A 27,102-nucleotide genomic window follows, 5' to 3' on the forward strand; every position below is an offset into this window, starting at 1 on the left:
TGCAATCTTGCTTTCATGCATTTGAAAAGGGAGAGAAAATAAGAGCACAGGAAGCTGGTTTGTGTAGTCTACACTGACTGGAAGTGGCTCTCTCAGATTTCAGGAAGGGGGCATGCCTAGTCCTGCCTGGGACCTTCTGGAAATAAAGCAGATGCTGTACCACTGAGTTACAACCTTTTCCCCTAAATGGGAGCAGATATTTCTATAAAGGGCATTCATATACAGAAAGCAGAAAGAGGATCAAGCTGGTCTTGCTCAATATCTGGGAAGAAGAGCTGCTCTCTCTGTTTAGCCCACATTCAAGGGGAAAGAGGGTGGCTGGTGAAAGCTCCACTTGAAGTTCTGGCTGTTCTGGGGATGCACAAAAAAGGCTCTTGCTGCTTTTGTTTCTATCTCATCTTCATCTGTCTCATTCTAGTTCTTATGCTGATGGAATAATTCTTTGCCAAAGCCCGCTCAAGACATTTTGCTGCCTGAGGCAAAGGACAAAATGGTCCACACCCATTCCATATATAGTAGCAAATCCTACTTCAATAGTAGCAATGGGGTAGTTATAGATCAGTGGGGTAGTTATAAAAGTGGAGGGCAAGGTGCATGATGCACAGCTCTGTTCTCCAACAGAAGGGTATGGCCAGGGAGCTCAAGAGGAAGAGCTGAGGGGCAGCACCACCTCCCAGTATATGCCACCTGAGGCAGTTGCCTCAATCTGCCTAATGGTAGGACCGGCCTGCTCATTGCATGTGGGCTCAGTAATAATGACTCCCTTTTGCAGCCTTGGGCAATTAAGGAACCACTAGCAATGGAACAGTGAATGGGTTGAAGCCTTTTCACGTATCAAAGCTAGGAACAAGATGAAGGGCCTCTTGGCGGAGGAACTTGTACCCATCCAAAAGAAGAAGAGGGAAATCAACAGACTTGGAATGTAGCTGGCCTGGAGTTGCATGACTGGGTCATGTAACCCCCCTGCTCCTCCCACTGTGGTTTCAGGAATGGGTTGTGCCAATGGCATTCAATCTGTTGATTAATTGATGGGTTGAATTTATATTCTGCCCTTCCTCTCAAAGGAGCCTAAGCCAGCGAACAACAGTCAATAAAACTATTTTTAAAACAATTCCAATCTATTCAAACCATCTAGCACAGCAGTTCTCAACCTGTGGGTCCCCAGATGTTGTTGCCTTGCTAGCTAGGGGTGATGGGAGTTGTAGTTCAACAACATCTGGGGACCCACAGGTTGAGAAAGGCTGACTAGCTCAAGGATGATCTCTGGACCTTTGGTGGACCACAGTTCCCATTGTCCCTGATCTTTGGCTATGCTGGATGGGGCAAATGGGAGCTGGACTCCAACAACATCTGGATGGGGGAGCCACAGGTTCCCCAATTCTGATCTAGCAAGTAGGAAAGATTGTTACTGGGAGGCAGGACAGCACATCACACAATGACAGGACATGTCCAGATTGACTTAGAAGAGGGAAGGGACAGAAACAAGTAGGATGGCAGGGGAAGAATCCAGGCTGAGAAAGCAGAGGTGAAATGCCCAGAATTCCTCTTGTTCTTTCTTTCTGATGATGCAATAAATCCATAATAATGAAGCTCCCCTTGAAGTTCTGGCTGTTCTGGGGATGCATAAAAATAAAAAGGCTCTTGCTGCTTTTGTTTATATCTCATCATCATCTGTCTCATTCTGGTTCTCCAGGGATACCCTTATGCTGATGGAATAGCTCCCTTTATATATAGCTGCTTACCCAGCTCAAGGGGGGAGGGGCACGGCGCAGGAGTTCCTATGGGCTGAAGTTGGCTAGCTGGATAAGCAAGAAAAGAAGACTGAATTCAGCTTGCTGTGGGACAGGAAGATGCGTCTTGCTCTAGAGAAGTTTAGATTCAAACAAGTGTAGCATGGGGGCATCTGATTTCACCTTGAAATTCCAGGTGCATATGTAGATAACCTTTCAGTCTGCTCCAGAATAGAGCATCAATTCCAGAAGTCTGAAGGCATGTCCACAGTTTTTCCAAAGGCATCCAAAGTGCATCAGATGTGCTTTTGGACCATGAAATGCAGAGACACAACCATACCATACATTTAAAGCACACTGGACCACTTTAACAATCCTGGATTCCCCCAAAGAATCTTGGGAACTGTAGATGATCCCTCACAGAACAGAGCTACAGTTCCCAGCACTCTTACTTTTACTTACTTTTAAAGGTGCTCATCAGTACTGTACTGTTATGGCCAGCCATTGATGGCTGGTAAACAGTTTTCCACTGGGAATATGCAGTGCACTTGCCACTGCTTTCAGGAAGCCAATAATAATAATAATAATAATAATAATAATAATAATAATAATAATACCCCACTCATCTGGCTGGGTTTCCCCAGTCACTCTGGGTGGCTCACAACATAAAATTAAAAACACGATAAAACATCAAACATTAAATACTTCCCTAAACAGGATTGCCTTCAGAAGTTTTCTAAAAGTCAGATAGTTTTTTATTTCCTTGACATCTGATGGTAGGGAGTTCCACAGGGTGGGTGCCACTACTGAGAAGGCCCTCTGCCTGGTTCCCTGTAACCTCACTTCTCACAGGGAGGGAACCTCCAGAAGGCCCTCGGAGCTGGACCTCAGTGTCTGGGCTGAACAATGAGGGTGGAGACGCTCCTTCAGATATACTGGGCCGAGGCCGTTTAGGACTTCAAAGGTCAGCACCAACACTTTGAACTGTGCTCAGAAACATACTGGGAGCCAATGTAGGTCTTTCAGGACTGGTGTTATATGGTCTTGGCGGCCACTCCCAGTCACCAGTCTAGCTGAAGTTCAAAAACACTGGGCTCGGAATATGAATTGATCCAGCTAGATAAATTTGTGCAAATGGAGAAATGCACTTCCAGATGAGCTCCTCTGCTCCTGACGACATTTGTCTGCTCTTCACTTTAATTGTGTGACTATTCTGCACCTGCACAGATTTGCATTCTCAGCACCCAGAACATACGCAAGGAGAGGCTGCTGGATCAGGCCAGTGGCCCTTCTAGACCAGCATCCTGTTCTCACAGTGGCCAACCAGATGCTTGGGAGAAACCTGCAAGCAGGACGCAAGCTCAAGGGCTCTCTCCCCTTCCAGTGGTTTCCACCAGCTGGAACTCAGATGCAGTACTGCTTCCAACCACAGCAGGAAAGAGCTGCTGTGCTGGTGTTTGGTTGGCATGTGCTTGCTGATGGTTGAAGCTAACTTGAACTTTTAGAAGTGGGTGTGCAAGTTTCCCATTTGACCCTGGCGCCTTGGTCTTCAACTTGGCTTACAGTTTCCGCATTAGAAAAACACTCATATGCTCCAAGTGGAAGGGATGTCCCATGTAAGCGTGACCTTTTAGAAAAGCGAATCACAAGCCAAGATGCTTGAGATTTTCATGCAGACCTCATTTTTCAGCAAAGTGCAAATGCCGTATAACCTTTCTGCAAATGGTATGAAAATGGAATCAGGAGGATTGCTCAAGATACGTTTCATGTGGAAGCAATCCAAATCACCTGGTGGCAATAAAACATCGGACGGAAGTGAAAACAGATTAAAATCCCTGGGGGGGAAAATGAGAATATCTTTTTCTAGGCACTAAAATCACCTTAAAGTAGGCGCCAGACAGACCTCGCTGGGCAGAGCATTCAAGAATTGGTGTGCCTGTTGTTATTGCAGAGTCCTGTGCACAACGGAATGATGAACAGTACGTGCCACATGCTTAATGCTGCTTTATTTTCAGTTCAAAGTTGAGAAATTACAAACATGCATCTTGCCTCTGCTGGAGCAGAGAAGCAACCCTCCTTCTCCTCGGAATGAAGAACTCCGAGAGTAACAGTGAAAAACAGGAAACCAGTGTACGTCACATCCAGCCTCCCATTCCCGTGGGAAAACCCAACAGTACTCTGACTGTGGAATGTAAACATTGTCTTGTGACAAGCACTTCGCTGCACAGTGAAGGAAGCAGAAACCAACATCCTCCCCCTTTCTGTGAACATCACTGGGCAGCGTGTTCGTACAACATCAGTACAAACCCAACTTCTGTACATAGGTACAGTGTTGATCCCTTGATACAATCTTGGACAATACATCAGCAGGAATTTCATTACCTGGCATATAGGACACCGTTACGAGTCCCTTCTGAATATGTTCCCTAGCATGTTGCAACTTCAATTGCAAGTGTTTCGTGCTTTGCTTACAACCTTCCGAATTCAGCAAAGCCAAACATGCTTTGTTGTCCTGGTAAACCTGGATTGGACATTTGACAGGAATTTTCATGTCTTTGCACAATTGTAACAACCATTCACAATCCTTAAGTGAATAAGACAGTGCATTCAGTTCAGCTTCACAAGTACTTAAGCTAATTGTTGTTTGCTTCTTGCATGACCAATCAAATAGACCCTGATTGTACATGTAGCAAACTCCAGACGTACTTTTCCTGTCTGTAGTGTCACTTCCAAAACTTGCATCTGCAAAAATCTCAAGACCACCAGACTTCTGATTGTTAAATCTCAGTCTGTAATGCATAGTGCCTTTCAAATAGCGTGCTATGCGTTTCAGAGCTTTCCAATCCTTAACAGTAGGATTGTTAACTTGTCTGCTTAGCAAATTACAGCTAACAGCAATGTCAGGTCTTGAACATCTGGCAATGAAGTTTAGCTTGCCTAACACACTTCTGTACAGTGTAGTGTCAGAAAATGCTTCTTCAGTTTCTTCTACCTGATAACCTGTTGTCATCGGTGTGTCTACAGGGTTAGCATCCATCAGGTTCAGTTTGCTTAACACATCAGCAATTTTCAGTGACTGGTGTACTAGAATGTTACCACTTTGATCTCTTTCTATTTCCAGAGATAGGTAGTTGTTTACCTCACCAAGATCTTTCATGTCAAAGTGCTCTTTCAGTTGAGCTAGGGCGTTATTGTACATTGTGACATCTTTCCAAAAGAATAAAATATCATCAACATAAAACAAACAATACAGCTTCTTTTGCCCTTCCTCTTTGACAAATACACATGGATCAGCTTTCCCTTGTTGAAAACCTAGAGAAAACAATGCTTCAGTGAGTTTTGTGTGCCAGCACCGTGCACTTTGTTTGAGACCATAAAGGGACTTCTTTAGAGCACAAACAAATCCCTGTTTTACCTGTACGCCATCAGGTGGAAGCATATAAAGTGATTCACCTAGAGATCCGTACAAAAACGCTGTATTCACATCGTGGTGACTAATGTGTAGATTCTCCTCTGCAGCTAGCTTGAGCATAAGCCTAATGCTCTCATATCTCACCGTGGGTGAGTAGGTCTCGTGATAGTCTTCACCTGGTACCTGTGCAAAACCTCTGGCTACCAATCTGGCTTTGTGTCTGACTATCTTGCCATTCTGACCAGTCTTCGCTTTGAAGACCCATTTGCTTCCAAGCAGTTTCATTCCTGGAACTACTGGAACTAGCTCCCAAGTTTTGTTCCTTTCTAAGGAATCAAGCTCAGCCTTCATTGCATTTAACCATGGCTCAGCTTCCTTAGAATCCAAATCCTGGATTTCTTGGAAACTTGAAGGTTCAAATACCTTCTTGGAGCTTTTAACAGCTGCTACTGCTGTCTTAGCAAATTCATCAGCAAATCTCTTTGGAGGTCTGCCTTTTGTGGCTCTTTGTGACCTGCGAATCAGCCTTTGGTCTTCAACACTCTCCTCTTCCTCCTTAGGAGAAAAGTGACCTATTGTGAATAACGGTTCTTCCAATTCCTGATCAGAGCTTTCAGAGGGTCGCATAGAGGCTTTCGCACTCTTGAAATCCTCTGAAGTATCCGATTCAGTTTCAGACTCAGAATCAGAACCTTCATCAGTGGGTGTGGGTTGTTGTTGCTTATTCTCAGTCTCATCACTGTCATCAGGATAACATTGGAAAATTCCCACATTCTCCCCCCACTTGGCATTGTACTCAACACTTCTTGTGAGCTTAATTGTCTTAGAGTCAGTCATCATTATTCTGTAAGAACCTTTCTGATAACCTAGAAAGATACCATGCAATCCACGTTTGCCTAACTTGGAGCTTTGTGGTGAGTGAATCCACATGTCAGAACCAAAAATTTTCATGTGTTTGATGTATGGTTTCTTGCCCAACATCTTCTCATACGGGGTACAACCAATCGCTGAAGATAACCTGCGATTGTAACTGTAAATAAAACACGAGAGAGCTTCGGCCCAATAACTCTCTGGAAGATTGGCATCATGCAGCAAGGTTTTTAACCCTTGAAGCAATGTTTGATTTGCCCTTTTGCAAAGCCCATTCTGCCATGGCGAGCGAGGACTGGACAAATCGTGTTGAATTCCTTTCTCAGTCAGAAAAGCTTCAAACTGCTGAGAAGTGAATTCTCCCCCGCGATCTGTGAAAAGAATTTTTATCTTTTTACCATGCACATTTTCCAACCAAGCACAGAATTCCTTGAACCTTGGAAAAGCCTCTGATTTCTGCTTGAGATTGTACACATAAATATACCTGGAAAATGCATCAATGAGAACCATGAAGAACCTATTTGCACCCAAAGAGGGCGATAGTGGACCAACTAAATCAGCATGAACAATCTGGTATGGTTCTGTAGCTTGCCTACTAGACACCTTACCTTTCGCAGCCATTTTCACCTTGTTTGCTGCGCATGCCTTGCACTTCATGTGGTACCTGCAGGGTTTAATAGTCATACCTTCAACCAAGGCAGGCATTTTAGATACTGCCTCAAAATGCAAATGACCAAATTTCCTGTGAAAATCATGAATACATCCTGCATGCAAACTTTTGTTAGAACCTGCAATGCAACAAGTATCATTCTGCACAACATCATCATAATACAAAACAAACGATCAACACATTCAGCATGCAATACATAATCGTCTTTCTTTGTGATGGTGCATTTCTTGTTCTTGAAGGAAACGTCAATGTTCCGTTCATTCAGCTGCATCACACTTAGAAGATTGTGTGTGGCATCTGGAACATAAAGTACATCCTGTATAGATAAGTCCAAACTGTGAAGAACAACAGTTCCGTAGCCTTGACTGGGGATCGTGTGGTCATCCGCCTGGTGAATCGCACCTTCCTGCGGTGTAAAAGACACGAACAGTCTCTTATCGTTGCACATGTGGTGGGTAGCTGCTGAATCAACAACGAAGAAAGATCTAGACGTCTTCTGGACCTTTGCAACCTTTGGAGTGAAGCGTGAGACCATTGCCTTGTGCTGCGTTGTCCTGGACACCGGACCTTTGCCTTTGCTTTGGCCTTTTCCACGCGATGAACTTCCGCTGCGCTGCTCTGTCTTGGCCTTGGGATATTTGCATTCCCTCTTCATATGGCCTAGACGTCCACACGAGTAGCATTTCACTGCCTTCAAAGCTTTGGCGCCCTCTGGTGGTTCCACTGCACTCTGGGATGACGTCTGTGAAGACTCCCCCTTATCCATGCAGCTAGCACCCCGGCGATCTGCTTCATTCTGGATCACGGCAGTAACATAGGCTACTGTGAGCTGAGCAGTTGGTTGAACAGCAATCTGAGTGGCAACGGACTCCCAACTTGGACCCAAAGAATGTAGTATCATGAAGGAATACACAGCCTCTGGAAAGTTGAGTCCTCTCTGTTGCAACTCATGTCTCAGATTCTGCATCTCCATCAGATGTGTACGCACATCTCCACCCTCAGCAAGAGCCATGCCATGCAGCTTGGCATAGTAGTACATTGAGGAACCAGCTTCTGTCCTCAAGTGCGCTTCTCTTAATGTTTCCCAAATTTCTCTGGCTGTGGTCTTTCCACACAACAGACAGAGCTCTTCTGGGGATACTATCAACGTAAGCGTTCCCCGTGCTTTGGAATCCTTAGCAGCCCATTCAGCTGTAATTGGAGCTGGGGGGTTGTCTGTAATAACATTAAACAGACCTTCTTTCCGCAGAATTGCCTCTGCATACTGCACCCACGCCGTGTAATTTTTCTTATTGAGCTTAGGAATTCCAAAAGCCTCAACCAGCTTTGCATTAGCCATCATTGCTGCTTTAAACAAGCTGTGTCACAGTACTGCAGCTTCTTCCAAAAGCACTTTTAAAAAGTACTTTCGCTTTCTCAGCCATTGCCTGTATCGCGGCAAAACGGCTTTAAAAGTTCAAAGTCCAGCCATAAAGCCATAAACTAGAAACTGGCAGGCTGCTCCGGGCAGCATGAGCACATACCTTCATCAATCAAACTTGACGCGCAGAGCAGATAACGCGATCCGTTCCTCTGTACCTCTGCCGGCATTCCGACTCATGTTGATTTACGTGTTTCTGGGCCCATAACCAGAATGTTGTTATTGCAGAGTCCTGTGCACAACGGAATGATGAACAGTACGTGCCACATGCTTAATGCTGCTTTATTTTCAGTTCAAAGTTGAGAAATTACAAACATGCATCTTGCCTCTGCTGGAGCAGAGAAGCAACCCTCCTTCTCCTCGGAATGAAGAACTCCGAGAGTAACAGTGAAAAACAGGAAACCAGTGTACGTCACATCCAGCCTCCCATTCCCGTGGGAAAACCCAACAGTACTCTGACTGTGGAATGTAAACATTGTCTTGTGACAAGCACTTCGCTGCACAGTGAAGGAAGCAGAAACCAACAGTGCCACCATTGAAAAGGCTTTTGGTCCCAGTGACCACATGCTGTTACCTTATCTAGCTGGGGCTCTTAGAAAATGGTCTGCAATATAGATCTTCTGCAGTAGTGGACAGTGTGGTGGGGCAATGGCGTTTCCCTCACCTCCAGACAGCTGAGTAACTGCTCCCAGCCGAGAAGCAGAGGGAGAGGGACAAAGCAGTGGGGAGGTCAACCCAAATGCACCAGCAGGAGTGTCAGATTTGCTCCACCGGCTTGTCTGCACAACAATGACCTCCCCATTACTTCTCTCCCCCCTTCCTTGTAAAGAGCAGTGGCTCAGTTGTCAGGGGGTCAGGTGAGTGCTTTTGCCTCACCACTCTGCCTGCTACTGATCTGAATAGGTACTTGTAAAGAAAGACAGTCCTTTGGGTCAGCCCGGCCCTGTCTGTCCGAACCGGTCGCTCTACCCTAAAAATGACCTCTGCCCACTGAAATGGACGAGAATGACTAAGTTAGGTCTGTTAATTGCAGTGGGTCTGACTCAAGCAAAGTTGAATACCACCCATACTAAATAAAATTAGTACCCCGGTCTCGGCCCACAGAGGGCTTTCAAAGTGAGAAGTAATTGAACCCCCAAACAGGCAAGGAACGGGGAAAGCCATAGCATGCTGGCATCACACGATTGCACCTCTGCAACTCGATCTGCTCTAAGGTTACCCAAGAGTTAATCTTGTGCGCTTTTGTCCCTGCGGAGCCTGCCCAAGTCTGATGGAGACTCTTGTTCAATTAAGAGCTCGACAGTGAACCCGGAGGTAAAGGCCACCAAATGTATTGCTGTCAGCTTGCAGCATTCAATCTGACCTACATTCTAATCACTGACCTAGAGGTGGGAGACACCAGAGCCCATTACTTGTTCCCCTGGGGCATCCTATTCCCAACCCCCCAACCCCCTTTATTTTCCGAAATGGCAGCCAAGGCCATTGAGGCTCCTGGTTAATTCACTGCTCGGGGACAAAATGTGTGTATCCCTTTTCCTGCTCTATAGGAATGGAAAATAAGGTGGGGGTGGGGGAAGAGGAAGACAATTAATGATTGGATTTCCCCCAGGGGTTTCTCCAGTGGAGATGGAATCTCTTGTGTGGCAGAATTAGAGCGAACACCAGGCAGACAGGTGGTCTTTGGTTAACCCTGTGTGGTTGGTTTCCCCCACCCCCATCAGAGTCACTTAATTATGCTGTCCAAAACAAAAACCAGCAGGGGATTCTGCTGAAGCGTTCCAAGAAAATAAGTGGGGAATGATCCCCTTCGAAAGTGGTCAGAAACCCCTCCATTTCATCTTCTCTCTCTCTCTCTTTTTTTTAAAGCCAGGTGTGAGGAGGGGGGGAAATGAAAATATAGATATGTGCAGGTTTGTGTCACTGGTGGAGAAATGGCAGGCAGATCAGGTGTTCAGTCAAGCAGGCAGGAAAGTGTCAAATGCCTGGGGACGCACATGAGATGGAGGACAATTCAGTCCAGAAACAAGTCTTGCCTGTTAATACAGACACCTTTCTCCTTCTCATGAGTTTCCTGAGAACAGGGATGTGTTCATACCATCTATTTAAAGCACATTAATTCTCCCAAGCAACCTGGGAGCTGTAGATTACCCATCGCAGAGCTGCAGTTCCCAGCACCCTTAAACTACAGTTCTCATGATTCTTTGGCGGATGTTGTGTGCTTTAAATGTATAGCTGTGTACGCAGACTAGGGTCTGTGTGTATTTGAAATCTCAGCTCTCAGAGTCTTCCTCAATCCTGATTAGGCTGCAAGTGGCGCTGTGGGTTAAAGCCTCAGCGCCTAGGGCTTGCCGATCGAAAGGTCGGCGGTTCGAATCCCCGCGGCGGGGTGCGCTCCCGCTGCTCGGTCCCAGCGCCTGCCAACCTAGCAGTTCGAAAGCACCCCCGGGGGCAAGTAGATAAATAGGTACCGCTTACCAGCGGGAAGGTAAACGGCGTTCCGTGTGCGGCTCTGGCTCGCCAGAGCAGCGTTGTCACGCTGGCCACGTGACCCGGAAGTGTCTTCGGACAGCGCTGGCCCCCGGCCAATAGATGTGAGATGGGCGCACAAACCCCAGAGTCTGTCAAGACTGGCCCGTTCGGGCATGGGTACCTTTACCTTTACCTTTTATCAGAAAAGAGGCTGGATGATCATTCATTAGGGATGCTATCTAAAAGAGAGTTAAAGAAGCTCTTGAGATTTGTATGTGCCAGCAATGCTGCCTAAGTTTTGTGAGGGCCAGGTCCATTTTAAAAAATCCATCAGATGAACTCTCTGTCCATTTTTATTTTTGTATTGCAAAATGGGTTCTTGCATGTTGCTGCATTTGTGTTTTTTCATATATATACTTTGTAGGAACCATATTGTAGGATTGCCATACGTCTGGAATTTCCTGGACATGCCTGGGATTTCAACAGTGAAATTAGCGTCCGGGGTGGAGGTGGAGGTGGGGATTTCAAAAAATTGGCAAAATGTCCAGGTTTTTGCCAACAGAACAAGGAAGTGTGTGTTTGAGTATCACTCTTGTTTGGGAATTCGCCCAGCAAAGCTCAACAACGTTTTGGGTGATTTACCCTCCGAAAAGGTCAACAACTTACGTTTGCAGATTTTTACTTCTTGAAATATGGCAACCCTGCCATATTGGTATCAACGTATGAAAGTCCCCTCTCCCCGCTACTTTATAAACTAAAGGATTGTGCTCATAGTAGGTAGGACCTAGCAGGCAAGGGAATCTGAATTCTGGGCCACTCAGCCCTGGGAAGAATCTGAGTGGCTGAGTCATCAACGCATCCAATGGCTGTATGGCTATTGCCAGATCAGAAGATGGAGAGATGCTGTCTCTCTCCCCTGCTCATTCCCTCCCCAGCTCTAGGCTGGCAAAGCATAGGGTCCTGGCATGTGCCCACCCAACCATCAATGGGCCAATTTAAGATCTTTGGGCAGCCTTGCTCCTCCCATATTCTGCTCCCAAGGTATACCATTTGGGTATACCAGCTACCACTGGTGGGAACACAATCAGTAGCAGCTCCCCAACAGCCTATGCCTTTTGGTGGGCACAAGAGAGGGTTTCATGGTGTGGAGCCCACCACAAGCAGAGCCATGAAGAGGGACACCTCTACCCATTCCAAACCCCAGAACTGTCCCAGAAAAATGGGGAGCACATCCCATTTTTCCTCATGAGAGCATGGTAGCCAGTTTTTGGGGAGCTGCGAATTCACATGGTGTCCCAAAATGTGTGTTTCCTGGGCACCATGCCCCCAAAAAGCACTTTTGGGAGACGGCGGTCTCAGGCAAGTCATGTGTGTTACCGGAAAAATCCGAGGGCTCCCTTGGACAAAACCAAAGACACCAACCAGGATAACTTGGAGCAAAACAGCAGCCTGTAGGCTTGGCCTTTATTGAACTGTTGCAACAGGGTATTCCCCTCACTTGCAGGAGAGAGGAAAGACCCAGAAAGATGGTGTGCAAGACCTTATAAAAACTTTTGAAATTCCCATCCTCTAGGTCAAGCCCACCCCCAGAAACATCATGCATACATTACAGAAAGGAGGGGTTGACATCATGCATACATTACAGAAAGGAGGGGTTGAGGGAGGAGTTGGTGGTAACCTGAGTGTTCTGTCACCTGGCTGGTTCCTCCTTTCCCACTCCCCATGAGTCACTTCCAGGAGACAAAGGGGAGTTTGCAGTTTCCTGCTCCCAGAGGGAAGATCTGATCATTGTCCTTTGTTTCAGTCCATGCTGAATCCACTCCCATATGCAAGTGGGATCATCAGGGTTGACATAGCAACTGGGCAGGGCTCCTGTGGATGTGCTGGGATGATGAAGGGATTATGGCTGACCAGAACCAAGCCACCCCCCTTTGATAGTCCTTGTCATATGGAGTAAAATAAAAATGGAACAGTGCAAATCCGATGTATGGTTGATTTTTCTATGGATTTATAACAGAAATGTGGCGTGTGTAGTGTGTAAGTGTGAGTGTGTGTGAAGTTTGTACAAACAGAATGATTGGGGTGGGGGGGGGTTCCTGCTACATGTGACTCATACAGAAGGTGGCATCTCGGTTTCCCCTAATGTCATGTTGGAGGGTATGCCATTCCTTATCACCGCCACCTCCGTTTGAGGTTAGGATTGCTTCCCTTTGTTCTTCACAATAGGTGTAGAAAGTTTTGACCTGGGATATATATGAAGCAGCTTTTTGCCAGGTCAGAACAACTATTCATTTAGCCCACTACTCTGACTTGCAGCAGTTCTCTGGAGTCTCGGACAGAGGCCTTTCTCATCACCTCTCTGATCCACTTAACCGGAGATAATTTCCTGCACGTAAAGCATTAGTGCTACTGTTGAGCTGTGACGCTTTCCCAACAGCAATAAAGCAATAATGTTTTTTTCAACAAAGAACAACGCTTATTGCCGCGGGCACAGGCCAGAGGGAAAGTGCCCAGATATTGAAGCCAAAGGCTCGTTCTCTTGATTTATGGATTTATCGATTGAAAATGTATAAATCACCCTTCATCGCAAAATGGATTTCGGGGCAGCAGTGTACCGAGAAGTTTAAAATTACAAAAACATTGCAAACCCAGACCAACAATGCAGTTGTGTTAAGAGGAAGGAAACCATCCGAGCGGCTCAAAATAGCATAATCTAAAATGCCTGGGAAAAGAAAGAAAGTCTTAGCCTGGCGCCAAGAAAAGTACAGAGTAGGGTTCCAAATGTATCTCCCTTGGAAGGTCATTCTGTAGTTGGGGCAACTACAGAGAAGCCAAAGATTTCAATCTTTTACTGCTGTTTACTGAATAATGCTCCTTTCTTTATAGCCTCCCCAGATAGTGCAATCCTATGCATGTTTGCTCATAACTCATAAGTTCCATAGAGTTCAGTGGACCTAAGGCTGTCTTACCTCACTTACCTGGGAGATAGGGCTGTTCATAGATGGTTGCTATTTTTGCGTGGGAGTCAGTCCATATTGGAAAATTCAGGTTGCACAGTTATAGTTGATGAGAAGTTCTTGCACAGCAGTCCCCCAAAATACCGGACTCTTCTGCAATAAGGAAAGTAAAGGGGAGATACCCTTGCTTTGATGCAACATCATTTAGCCTACTTGCAAACAACAACAACCCAGAATGATGGTCGTTGTGTAGCTGATGTAATCTGATCTCCCTGCAAACAAATCAGGATGAATGCTCAAAAAATAGCCCATATGTTTAGGATTGCAGCCTTACTCCCTAGTTCATGTAGGGTTGCCATATTTCAAAAAGTGCCATTTTTGAGCTATTTTTTTTTTAAAAAATGGCAAAAATGAAACTGCCAACACGGCTTGCCGTACGTCCAGATTTCCCCAGATATTTTGCCGATTTCCACCAGGACACTGCTTCCAGCTACAGTATTCCAAATATGTCTGGACACATGGCAACCCTAGTTAACGTGAACAGGACTGCAGCTTAAAACTCTTGACAATTGTGTAATTTCCTGTGTCGCTCTTCTCTTTCCCATGTCAATTTTAATACACTTCTAATTTCATCACTCTCTCTTTTTGAAGAAAAATACATTCAATCACCTGTAGGACAAAGCAAATGGAGATGCATTTCACATTGCTATACATTTCTTCTCACTTTTAAATGGCATCGATTTAAATGCAGATTTCGTGCGTGGAGCTTGGAAGCAGGGGCTTTCAATTTAAATGTTAATAGAAGAGTAAACTTGAAAATAATAATAAAAAAGATCTTTGTGAGAAAGATCACTTCCTTGCTGTAGTTGATATATTTCTATGCTGGCCCTTCTTTCCTTGTACTCCCACTGGCAACCGGCCCTGAATTAAATGGTCTTCACACGCACACACAAATTAAAATAAGAATGTACCTTTGGAAATGCCTAAATTAAAGTGTTTAATGCAGAGTCTGCAGGAGGCCTGAGCAGAGACCTGAGGGGCTGATAACGCAGAGATCTCATCCTTCAATCTCTAGCTTGTTCCTTAACAGCCCATTCATCAAAAATAGCTGTTCCTAAAGCTCTATATGATTATTTTGAGGTTGATGCAGCATAATGTTCTGGTAGGAGGGAGATAAGAGAATATTTGCTCACACAGGCTTGCCGAACCTTCCCTTGATTAAAGGCAGCTCCACAGTGCAGGCCCTACCATTAGGCAGAGGGAGGTGGCTGCCTTGGAGGCAAATCCTGAGGGGGCTGGCAGTGGCAGCAAGATGTTGGAAGACAGAGTGTCCGCCCTCTGTCACCCCCAGCTAGCCTCAGGTATAATAGAGGATGCCATCCCATCAGCTGTGCCAAAGTAAGACCCATCTGCTAGTCCAGTCTGCTTCTGTACATCATATGGTGAGGAAGGTACAATCTTGGCCTTTGCCTCAGGCAGCAAAATGTCTTGGGCTGTTTCTGGCAAGCAGAGAGATTTAAGTGGATATAGATGTAGGGCAGAGTGAGGGAAGAATGTGAATTGAGATCTACAGATCAATCACTAGCTCATGGCTGACCCTTGGGGGCCAGTGTGCCCACCAATACCTCCGACAGTGACCAGGAATGGTCTCAGTAAGCATCTCCTCAAAAATCTTCAATGCATAAAAGACTGTTTGCTCCTCCAGCTCAGTTCCTGTTTGGGAGGTGCCCAAGCAATTTTATGGCCTTATCCCTTTTTCTAACTCTTTTAGACTCGGAAGCCATTATGCCACACCCTATGGCAGCCATGATGTATTATGCCAAGCACACATGGTGGCCATTTTGTGTTAGGGAACAGGCTCACCCTGGCAACCATTTTGTGGCTGGTGCCTACCATGCTCACTCATACTTCCAAATGTACCCACTAGCTGAATGGGGCTGAATGAGATTATTTATAGTAGGTTGGCAAGGATTTCCAGCTCCCACTTGTCCTCAGGCAGGGTGCTCTCTCACATTGGCAAGTATCTGATTTGTAATCTGGATACGCTAGGATACATCTGCTTGTAGAGGATGTGCTCTTCTGATGCCCCAATGTGGGAAGCTGCCCCTGAGGAGCTCCAAAGTGGGTAGAAGACTAGCTATGCATTTGGACAACTCTCAAGATACCATAACCACATTCTACACAATGCTTTGCGAGATCAAGGTTTACATCTATGGTTGGATACAACTCGATGCCATTTTGAATTAAGATGGAGGACTGGACTTTTCAAAACTGCACTGATTTTAAGCACTGATTTCAAAACTGCACCGATGTTTTGGTTCTTAGAATTCCCTCGGAATGCCAGGCAGGAGGCAGGTGTTATTTCTTGACTTTATTTCATTTGGTCTGGAGTCTATGGCAACAGCTCATCAAGGAGCCAAGGGACTCCGATGTCTGGGAAACCTTGGATTAAATTATGAGGGGAGCAGAAGCCACAAGTTAGTGATGGAGGGGAGACCTTCAAACAGCTAAGGGGAGCTGCTCTAACTCTGCATCCTGATGGGGCGTCTCCTTGTTTTCCTTGCCCCAGTCACCACTCGAACTGCTGTGTTCAGCTGGAAAGAGGAAGTGCTGATTATACTGTATTGGGACTTCTCGGCTGAGAGACCCACGGGATTTCTCCAAGTCCTGCGATGCCATGTTAGCAGAGAAGGCACACTTCTTTTCTAGTCTGACCTCCTTCTTCCTAAATAGCTGTAGGGTGCTGATTCAGCGCTGTGCTGCTGTACATACACATTCATTTCCCATTGGAGGAATTGCTCTGAATAGACTTATCCTCAGTGCTGACATTTCTGAGCGGGCTGTTATGACATGGGAGGAAGGCTGGCCAGATTGCATCCGACAACTAAGAGCAATTCAGACAACCAGCTCACATCCCCTCTTTCACACCACTGCCATTTGCAAGCACTGCCCTCGGCAGCGGCTATGTCAGGCCAGGAAATGGCAACAAACAGAAAGATTCTCTTTCTGGCATGTCTGATCATTAATTTGTTTATTTAAAATGAATGCTCATAAATAAAGCATTTGGCATAGGGAGGCAATATGTTACTTGCCACCCGCACCCCCAATCTTTCTGTAAATGGAGCAATAAATACCCCTTAAGACCTGTCGAAAGATGGATAGTCTATAATAGCCAGATGATGTGTGTCACTAGGAGCTGAGATGATCCAAGAAGTCTTACAAGAAGACTTGGTTTTTCTTTTGAGCAATTGTCAATCAAATTATTATTATTATTATTATTATTATTATTATTATTATTATTATTATTATTATTATTTTAAAAACTGGCTTTAATACATTGCTTTTCAGCTGTCATGTATTTTATTTCCTGTTGTTCAGAGGTCATTTTGTTTAGCTGCTTACTATATTTTTCACCCAATAAAACGAGATGAGCGCCGCAACCCCAGAGTTGGCCACAACTGGACCTAATGGTCAGGGGTCCCTTTACCTATATTTTACAATGTGGCATTTCCCTTGTGGTTTGGATGGAGATTTTTATGTGTGGTGTTTTATTTTGGTGTTAAGAAAAATGCTCTGTTTATTTATTATTTTATTTTTATTTATTTATTTATTTTATATACCGCCCTATGCCCCGAGATCTCAGCTTAGTTATTTATTGTTTAGTTGTTCATTGCATTTTATAGGATTTTGAAATTATCTGGGGGGGGGGGTTGTTGTTTATGGCATATGCCTTTCATTCAAGATGCTGCAACTTATATTGTAAACTACTTAGAGATTTGTTTAAATACAATAGGTGGAAATTACTCATTCTCCCTAATACACACACACACATACATACATGACAGGGGGCAAGTGAGGTCTGTCTGGAAGCAGCAACCACAAGTACAAGCCTTTAGCTTCTTAGGGTGGGACTGAAAGCATCAGACACAGAGAGCTCCCTGCAACAATCTGAAGGCGCCATCATTCTACCCTAAAAATCTGATAGGGAAGCAGTATGTGTTGGAGTGGCTTTAAGAGGCAAAACCTCCACCTATGCTCAACATGTGAGTAAATCATATATCGCAAAGTTCCAGCCAGTTTCAAGTATCCTCCATTCCAAATGTGTACATTCTACACTCCTGGAATTTTCACTGCTCGAAGACTTGGGGTATATGAGCAAGCAATGATAGTGATAAAGTCATTTTCATGTGGTCAGTTATCTCTCTCAAATGGTTTTCTTTTGCGGAAGTAATCAACTTTTCTCTGTGGTGCTAAATAAGAAATACCGTATTTTTCGCTCCATAAGACGCTCCTGACCATAAGACGCACTTAGTTTTTAGAGGTGGAAAGAAAGAAAAAAAATTCTGCACGGACCATGTAAGCAGCTCTCGCTTTTCTTGCTTTAAAGCAAGCAAAGCGAGAGCCGTTTACATGGCTTCTCTCCCGCTTTGTGCAGCTCTCACTTTACTTGCCCATCCCTCCTCCCACCTCGCTGTAAAAGAGGAGGAGGAGACACCGGGACAGGTGCTTTGCTTGCTTTACAGCGAGGCGGGAGGAGAGATGGGCAAGCAAAGTGAGAGCTGTGCAAAGCGGGAGAGAAGCCGTGTAAGTGGCTCTCGCTTTGCTTGCTCCCATCCGTCCCTCCTCCCACTTCGCTGTACCCTCCTCATTCCCCCCCTTCCTGTCTGCAAAAGAGCTCTGCCTAACTTGAAAAGAACAGATTTTGCATCTCTCCTGCTTTAACATCAACCAAACAACCGATCTCTATGCAAAACTGTATGGTGGTGGGTTGGGGGCAACTTGACTTTTGTATGTTGCAGCTGCTCAGAGTGAGACTGGGATCTATAGTTCCCTTAACAGCAATGAAACAAACCATGAGCGCTATTAACAATATGTCTCTTTTTCGTGTTGCAGACTTGCGCAGAATGACAGCGGGCTTCATGGGCATGGCTGTGGCCATCATCCTCTTCGGATGGATTATCGGGGTGCTGGGCTGCTGTTGGGATCGAGGCCTTATGCAGTATGTGGCAGGACTTCTCTTCCTCATGGGAGGTAAGGGGGAAAGAGGTTGCCATGAAATGCTATTTTGCTTCTCCACATCTCCATTTTGTAGGAGCTGCTTCCCTTCAAAGTACCGGGGGGGGCTGTGTCCCAGTTCTGCCATTGCATTAATGCCAATCAGCAGCAACTTGTTAAAAGTCTGGTACCACAAGCAGTTCCTGAATTTATATAGCACTTTTCCTAAGGGCTCGATTCACTTGCATTATGTCAGTAATCCTGACAAGGTCAGGGCTAGGTAGACTTCAAGCCTGTGGCACCCATGTTATGGTTGTTGTTTACAAGATCCATCAACCACAGGCAGTTGAAATATAGTGTTTGGGGTAAGGGTGTGGGCATGTCAGAATTAAGGAACAGGACTAAGCCCAGTACACCCCAAATCCACACCTTATTTTCCTCTTGTTAATGGAGAAATCTGAGGGCTCCCTTGGACAAAAAACAAGGACACCAGCCAGGAATACCAGAACAAAACAGCAACCAGTAGGCTTGGTCTTTATTGAAGACTGTCGCGACAGGACTCCCAAGATGGAACAAGATGGAAGCCCCGAACAAAAGAGCCCCCAAACTTTTTAACTGCTAATCCCCATGTTACACCCCCTCCCAAACTACATCACTAATACATCACAGTTGCATCATGAAAGGGGAGGTCTGGTGGCAGTAATCTGAGCATCCTGGACCCTGCCCCATGGTTCTCCTTGCCCTCCACCAAACACCCATCAAGTGTAACAAAAGAGATATTTACATTTCCCTGTTTCCCAGCCAAGTTAATCACACCCTTTTGTCTTCATCTGGCTTTGTTATTTCTGGAATGGCTACCTGTCTGGCATTCAGGTGTCAGGATGCCAGGGATTATCACTCAGGCAGAGGGGCTGCTGAGTAGCTCAGCTCACATGTCTATATGAATTTCTGAAGTTTTCCCAGTGAGCCAGTACATAGATACATTTATCAGTGAATTGTTACATTTGGTATCGTGCAGCAAAGGCCCATCGAATAGATAGGAAGAAACTGTGATGGGGTGTTTTGTGGGGACAAATCACAAAAGCGATTGTGCTGGTTTTGGTAGTGAACACTCGTAAGTTTCCTTCCTGCCAGCAGTCTGATTTGGAAAACAAATAAAGCTTTATCTTGATAGTATTGCTAAACAACTGGGATTCAGAGACCTTTTTCAATCTACTACAAGTTATTTAAAACGCTACCAGTCAAGCCTCTGTGTGTCTCCTTCTCTCCCCCTCTTCTGCTCCTGGCCACATGTTTAAGACCCAAATTCAACACCCAAATTCAGTTTGGGTCCTAGATCCAGGTTAAGCTGGCCCTGGCTCATCCTTGGTTAAATCAGGGCTGTAGCAAATTGCTATCTTGGGCTTCAGATAGAATCCAGTTGGGCATGCCATACACTGGATTCTACTCAGCATATTTGTATTATCATCTCCAGGTGACAGATGGGTGGGTTGGGTTGTGACTTAGAGATGAAGGCTTTAGATTTAAACAAGGGCATGTTGACATTATGTTGCAATGGATTTGTTGTTGTTTTTTTAAAAATCCTTTAAGGAAGAGGATCATAACTGTCAACCGTCCCTTATTTGGTGGGAAACTCCCTTATCCCAGCGCCGTGTCCCACTGCTGTCCCTTACTGATGATGTCCCTTAAATTTCCTGGGTTTCATGCTCGGGAGGGAAGCAGTGGCTCGGGGTCCTCCGCCACGAGAGAGAGCGTGCGCTGGCGCCGTCGTCCTGGCACAAGGAGTTCCATCAGCCCTTCTCCGCCCGAGGGGGGGGGAGGGAGAGAGACTCTCGCCCACGCCGCCCGCGAGCCCGGAGGCGGCAGCGGTGGTGGTAGCTGAGGAGGCGGCCTAAGGGAGGAGGAAGAGGAGGGACGCAGAAGGGTGGCGCTTCAGTGACCGCCGTGGCACCGCAACTGCCTCATGCCGGATTGTCAATCTTACCAATGTATGTAACTCTTTACAATAGCAAAATCCCTGATTTTGGCTGCTGATCCCTTATTTTCGAGGCTGCTGGTCCATTATTTTCAAATCTGTCAGTTGACAGCTATGAAGAGGATGCACTTCTGTTTAGCACCTTCACAAAACTACCATTTCCTTGACTACTCAAGAAAAGCCACGGCAAACTGATTTAAAACTGGTTTAAGTTGGTTGGTTTCAATGGAACACAGTCTCACGTAAGCATATAGGGTGGCAGTCTAAATCATCTATAACTGAACTAGGTTGAAACGAGATATTTTGAGGAGGGGGGGTTGTCTGTGTGTTTTAAATAAAATGGGCTGCCATTAATTTTTTGGTGTTGTAAAGCAAGCTGGCGTGCCACAAAATGGTATTGTGAGAAACGAGGCCTTCAAAACATGAATGTCGTGAAAGAAAGTTGAAAGTGATCCTTCCTTTTTAGCTCTGAGTAGTTTTATAATAAGACCAAATTTAAGCTGCACTTTTATGTTTAAACAACAGCCAGCAACTAGATAAAGATCTTTTAATCGATTAACTGTCTGGCTTTTTACTGCTTAATCAACTAATCACATATTGCTGTGCCGCAGTAATCATGCTTTTTCTGAGGATCTTGACTGAAGGTGACAGTTTCTTATTGGGACTCGTCTTAAATCTTCTCCTCATTGCTAATCTTTATTTTCTTAACTTGTGAAACAGGGAGTGCTGTGTTTCTCTGAGATGTCTTAAAGAAACAAGTGAAAGTGACAGTGCTATAATTCTTTCCCCCCAACTAACCTAAGTTGCTCAATGAGATTTTTAAACCCACCAGTCCAAAGATGCACACGGCACCTTGTTCACAATTATCAATAGTGCTTTTTCACTGCCCTAGTACCTCTGCCGAAACATTTGGCAGGGAATAGAATCCACAAAGTTTTCTTGGTCTGAACAAAATTACTTTTTGGAGAACCAAAGGGAGCTTGCTCCAAAGTGCAGTAATTTGAATAACCGGCATCCTTTTTAATTCTTGTATTAAAGCTTGCAGTCCTGATTGGGCAGTTTTGACACTTCATTTGCATAAATAGCTAATGAGGCATGAACTCTCCTTAGCTTATCTCAGTTTTTGCAAGCTTTCCTTGTGAGTGCTCAGAAAAACCCTGTGAAGTCTTTTTAAAGTATTCGTAAGGAGAATTAGGGAGAAAAGAGGATGAATGTCCCGTCCACCAGTTCTTCTTTCCCAAGCTCAAAACTCTTACCCTTGAGACAAAGGGGGGGGGTCAGTAAATGGTGGCAGAGAGGGCACACTGGGGACATGATAGTTCTTACTGTCATTTCATGCTGGGGAGCATGGGATCTGTTGTTCCTTCTCCCTCCTGAACTGAATTAGAAGCCAGAGGAAACTACAAATCCCATTCTCCCCAGAAGGTAATTGTTGTTGTTTAGTCGTTTAGTCATGTCCGACTCTTTGTGACCCCATGGACCAGAGCACGCCAGGCACTCCTGTCTTCCACTGCCTCCCGCAGTTTGGTCAAAATCATGCTGGTAACTTCGAGAACACTATCCAACCATCTCATTCTCTGTCGTCCCCTTCTCCTTGTGCCCTCCATCTTTCCCAACATCAGGGTCTTTTCCAGGGTGTCTTCTCTTCTCATGAAGTGGCCAAAGTACTGGAGCCTCAACTTCAGGATCTGTCCTTCCAGTGAGCACTCAGGGCTGATTTCCTTAAGAATGGAGAGGTTTAATCTTCTTGCAGTCCATGGGACTCTCAATAGTCTCCTCCAACACCATAATTCAAAAGCATCAATTCTTCAGCGATCAGCCTTCTTTATGGTCCAGCTCTCACTTCTATACATCACTACTGGGAAAACCATAGCTTTTACTATACGGACCTTTTACTATACGGACCAGAAGGTAATAATGCACCTTTAATTTCCAGATTAGGAAAGGTCTGATTTCTAGTTTAGAAGAATGGGTAGGTAGTACTAGGGGTAGGGATGGTGGATAATTTTTATTCAGTTTGCAGTTAAAGGCAAACCTAGCTAATCTGCACTTTATTAAAGAGAGTGTAAGCAAAGATTTCAAAATTTGCACTTCTCTGAATTTTGCAATTCTGTTATCCAGCCAAAGAATGTGTACAAGGACGCATATACCAGAGTAAACATATAAAGATGCAGTACATTAGCGCATTGGACAAAATTGCATACAAACAAGGATAAAGTCACACTGATGAATTTCATGAAGATAAATAATAAGTTTCCATTAATTATTATTTTTTTAAAATTGCAAACTGCTATGGAAATGAATTTAAGGCTGGGTGTGTGTGTGAGAAAATGAAATTGGCAGATTAGCCCATTCCCTAAATAGGAGTTAATTTCGCAGTGAATTTACCCTAAATGCAAAGGGATCGAGACCCAATTTGCAGGGGGTGGGGTGGGGTTGAGGCTTTTTAAATGAGGGAAGTTTGCGTTCTGAACTCTTCCAATTCAAACTTTCCTCTCATCAGTATGAAAAGTTGCTCATGCAAGCTGTGCACTTGAGCGAGCAATGTTTCCTGCTTGCCCTGACCCCATGAGCAGTCAGGATGTGGCCCTGGTAGCAGAATCCAGCTCCATGGGAATCTAAGCTTCTATTCTTAATAATAATTTTATAAGCAGGCTTCCGGCTCCTGCGGTTGCCAAGATATGCTTGAAAATGTGTGGGCAATGCCTGGCAAAATCTCAGGCTCCGCAGGCACGACTGTGCAAAATTTCTCGTGCTTGGAGTTGGAGATAGGGCTTTGGTGCTTTATATAGTTTCTTACCCGCCCTGACGAGTAGGAAAAGAACAGAATAAATGGCATAAAATAGAAGCGGGGAAAGTGGACTGGATTATGCAAATTGGCTCAAATTGAATAATGCTCAAGCCACAATATTCAGCTGTGACTGATTCTTTGTACAGAATCTGGATTATGCATCTCTCTCTCTCTCTCTCTCTCTCCATATATATATATATATGAGCAGACACAGTCCTGAGAGAGATATCAGATGAGTCTCAGCATACACCCACAAGCAGGAACTTCCACCTTGATCGTGGATGCTGCCACTGCATTTCTGGAAGTAATGCTCTCCTCTGGTTCCTTGAGCATGTTTCCTTGCTCGCATGAGCAGACTGCTAACCTGAGCATTTATTCGTACAAATGGGGCAGCAAACAGGCCATCAGAACTATTTCGCAGCTTAATCACTCTTGTCCTCTTTGTGCTTTGTAAACTATTTGCTCAGACTCTGCCTTCTTTACTGCTGATTTGCGCAACTTGCTTTGGAAGCACTGCTGTGAGTGTGTGCGTGGGGCTGCTGATGCCAAGGTTGCAGGTTTGATCCCCTATGGGGCAGTGGCATATTCTTGGACTAGATGATCCTCAGGGTCCCTTCCATCTCTACAATTTTATGATTCTCCTATGAAATTTAAATAAAGAAATGTGGGGCCCGATCTCACCCAGAGATCTTCATAAACTATGCAGCCCCTTAGTTTGAAAGGCAGCCCTGGAAATTGCCTGCCTGTTGCAGAGGTGTCATTAGCCTCTGACACCGACTTTTATTTCCACCACCTCTCAGTTCATTCTAACTCTAGAGCCCAAAGCGCAGGGGTCAAATAATGATTTAAAAAATAATGCTAAACCAGGCAAAAACTGAGACATCTCTATTGCAGCTATTAATATTGTGCCGCTTGAAGCAATTGGTTGCATGAAAAACTGACTCCTTTTGGAAATAGAAATTGACCAGACCCATAATTGTGATTCAAAGCTTTACTAACCAGAACTTAGTCTCACACAACAGGTACAAAACAATCAATGATACATCCAGAAAGTTGTGGAAAACATATGCATATTCAAGCATAGGTTCTTCTTCTTAAATATGTAACACAATTACGATCAGAGGAAAAAATCAAAGCTCTGTCTCTCCCATAGCCTGCCTTCCAGATTAAGGCTATTTGCTCCTGGATAGGCATCCATATCACATCCTTTGTTTTCTTCCACTTCCAGAGAAAGACTCAAAGGCAAGATGGAGATTTGCAATGGAATACGCTCACATGATTTAAAGTTAAACACCACATGAGAGCTGGCAGAGAACACCAACAGTTAACTATCAACCTGTTAGAGCTCAGAGTGGGCTTCAGTATAGCCCAATTGAATTTTCCAGTGTTAAACCTTCAGCAATAGATACACAGGCATTCTCCAGTTCAGTGTGCAATTAAACAATAGTACTTAACAATCTACAATTCGCAAGTATCATCACAGTCCCTCATGTCAAAAGAGAAATGTTTATAGGAAGTAAACTCTGGAATCAGACCAGGGGCTTGATGGGGAAAGTGGATCCTCTAATCAGGCATGACCTTGTGGGCCTGGCCACACCTCTAGGGTCAGAGTTTTTATATTTGAGACATAGCAGGTCCAACACATAGGAATGCAGAAAGTGGCCTTATACCATTGTCTGTACCGACTGACACCACTTCTCCAGAGTTTCAGGCAGGAGTCACTCCCAACCCTACCTAGAGATGCTGGGGATTGAACCTGGGACCTTTTGCATGCAAAGCAGATTCTCTACCACTGAGCTACAGCACTTCCATATGCAGAGAGATGGGCCATTGGTACATTTCAACAACCCAAGATGAGCCAGGAAGTAAGAATTGGGAGAGTTTCCCCTTAGTGAGAGTTACATAGGTTGCTCTGTAATGGGGGAGTTGGACCATTGTGCCAACTACATAATATGTTTAAGACTTCAGTGATGTATTTGATTTAGAACTTGTGATGGGGGGGGCTAGCACTACACAAAAATCAATAAGAACACAAGTCAAATGAATTAGAAATTGGGTAAATGGTAGGTTCCCAAACGTAACTGTTAACAGGGAAATTATCATTAAATGGAAATGTTGCGCAGACATCAATTCTTGACCCAGCGCTATTCAATATCCTTGCCAGCCATCTGGAAGAAAATAGAAAATCATTGCAGATAATAAACACAGGGAGTGGTGGGATGGCAAAGAATGACAACAATGTCAATTCTACAAAATGAACTGAGTTGTTAAGTGAGCTTCTCAAATTCAAGGAGCAGGGATTTTAATACAGCACGAAAGTTGGGCTAAGAGCAGGAAAGAATGTAATGGCCATTCAGTGATTTTGCTATGTCTCATGTGGACCACAGACCCATAGCAGAAGTTGAGACATTACAGTTACTCAATGGCAAAGTCCCAGAGATACCATTTGGAGAAATTAGCCAAGGAAAGAAGATTGATTCCACACACATAAGACAAAGAGCAGGAGCAAGACTTGCGCTTGTGTGTGCGTCCACACAAACATGCATACCCCTTGAGCTTCATGCTAATGAAAACCCCCCATGAATACCCCCCATGAATACCCCCCATGAATACCTCTAGAAGTAGCTTCAGTTTCCCAACCTCTCTCTGCACATTTTCTGAGACCTCCATCTGCAGGTCATAGCTCATGTTGAAGGTTTAAATGCACTGAAGCAGAATTCTCCGCTTCAAGCATTTGTCTTTGACCAGAATTGGCTCTTCATCTTGATGGGGCTATCCATTGCTTGGTGTCCCTTGTAGCACTGGAAATGAAGGCCTATTAGAATGCAGACAGCCATTTAGAGAATTAGCATAATGTGAAACTAATGGTGATGATAGACACATCATCAGGAATCATATACATAACCTCATTAGCTGTCTTGCGTCGGAGACAGAGGCAGGCGTTTGGAAGGTTGTTTGGGGCACCCTACAATCCCTACTGTTAGTAAAGGTGTTCTAGGCCCATCAAATCCCTTCCACTCCTCCTTATCCCCCTCCCCAAAAGACAGAAGCCAACAACAACATCACATGGACCCTTCCATGTTACCAAAAGGATGTAGAGGGACCAGAGGGACTGGGTTATTGAGCCCCATGTGGCTTACCCCTGCTCACTGCTGTTGGGGCAAACCACCATGCTGTCTCCATGTGCACACATCCAATGGATGTTGGAAGGAGTTCCACTCACATACAGAGGTGGCGTTCCTCCATCTGCTGGGTGTGTCCCCTTGGTCAGGATATGTCCTTTCGTGAAAGAGCTCTCCTTGCATATATCTGAATTTTATTTGGAATAACTCTCCCACGAAGCAACTCTCCTATGAGGAAAGCTTGCAGCAGCTGAGATTTTTTAGCTTAGAGAAAAGGTGTGCAAGAGGCAACGTGATAGGAGTTTATAAAAGGATGCATGACATGGAGAAAGTGGAGAAAGTGGAGAGAGAGAGAGAGAGAGAGAGAGAGAGAGAGAGAGAGAGAGAGAGACTCATAACACTAGAAATCATGGGCATTCAATGTAGGCGAATGTTGGAAGATTCAGGACAGGAAAATCCTCCATACAGTTAACTTGCTACCACGGGAAGTGGTGATGGCCACTGACCTAAATGTCTTGAAAAGAGGATTAGACAAATTCACGAAGAAGAAGACCATCAATGGCTATTAGCCATGGTGACTATGCTCTACCTCAATGGTTGGAGGAAGTAATGCTTCTGAATACCAACTGCTGGAAATCAGAGGAAAGGAGAGCACCCGTGTCCTCATGCCCTGCTCATGGGCTTCCCATAG

At 44.9% G+C, this 27,102-nt stretch overlaps 1 protein-coding gene across 2 annotated transcripts in view; it reads left to right on the forward strand.

Moving 5' to 3' along the window:
• Positions 1-27,102, forward strand: part of TMEM178B (transmembrane protein 178B) — a 284,978-nt gene that overhangs the window by 235,486 nt on the left and 22,390 nt on the right. For both annotated transcript variants that reach the window (XM_082240641.1, XM_082240642.1), the window contains one exon: positions 18,422-18,559. In XM_082240641.1, coding sequence (XP_082096767.1) covers positions 18,422-18,559 — 138 coding nt within the window. The remainder of the gene's footprint in view (positions 1-18,421; positions 18,560-27,102) is intronic.

The sequence above is a fragment of the Podarcis vaucheri genome (assembly GCF_965113315.1).
Source record: "Podarcis vaucheri genome assembly, chromosome: 10".
NCBI lineage: Eukaryota > Metazoa > Chordata > Lepidosauria > Squamata > Lacertidae > Podarcis > Podarcis vaucheri.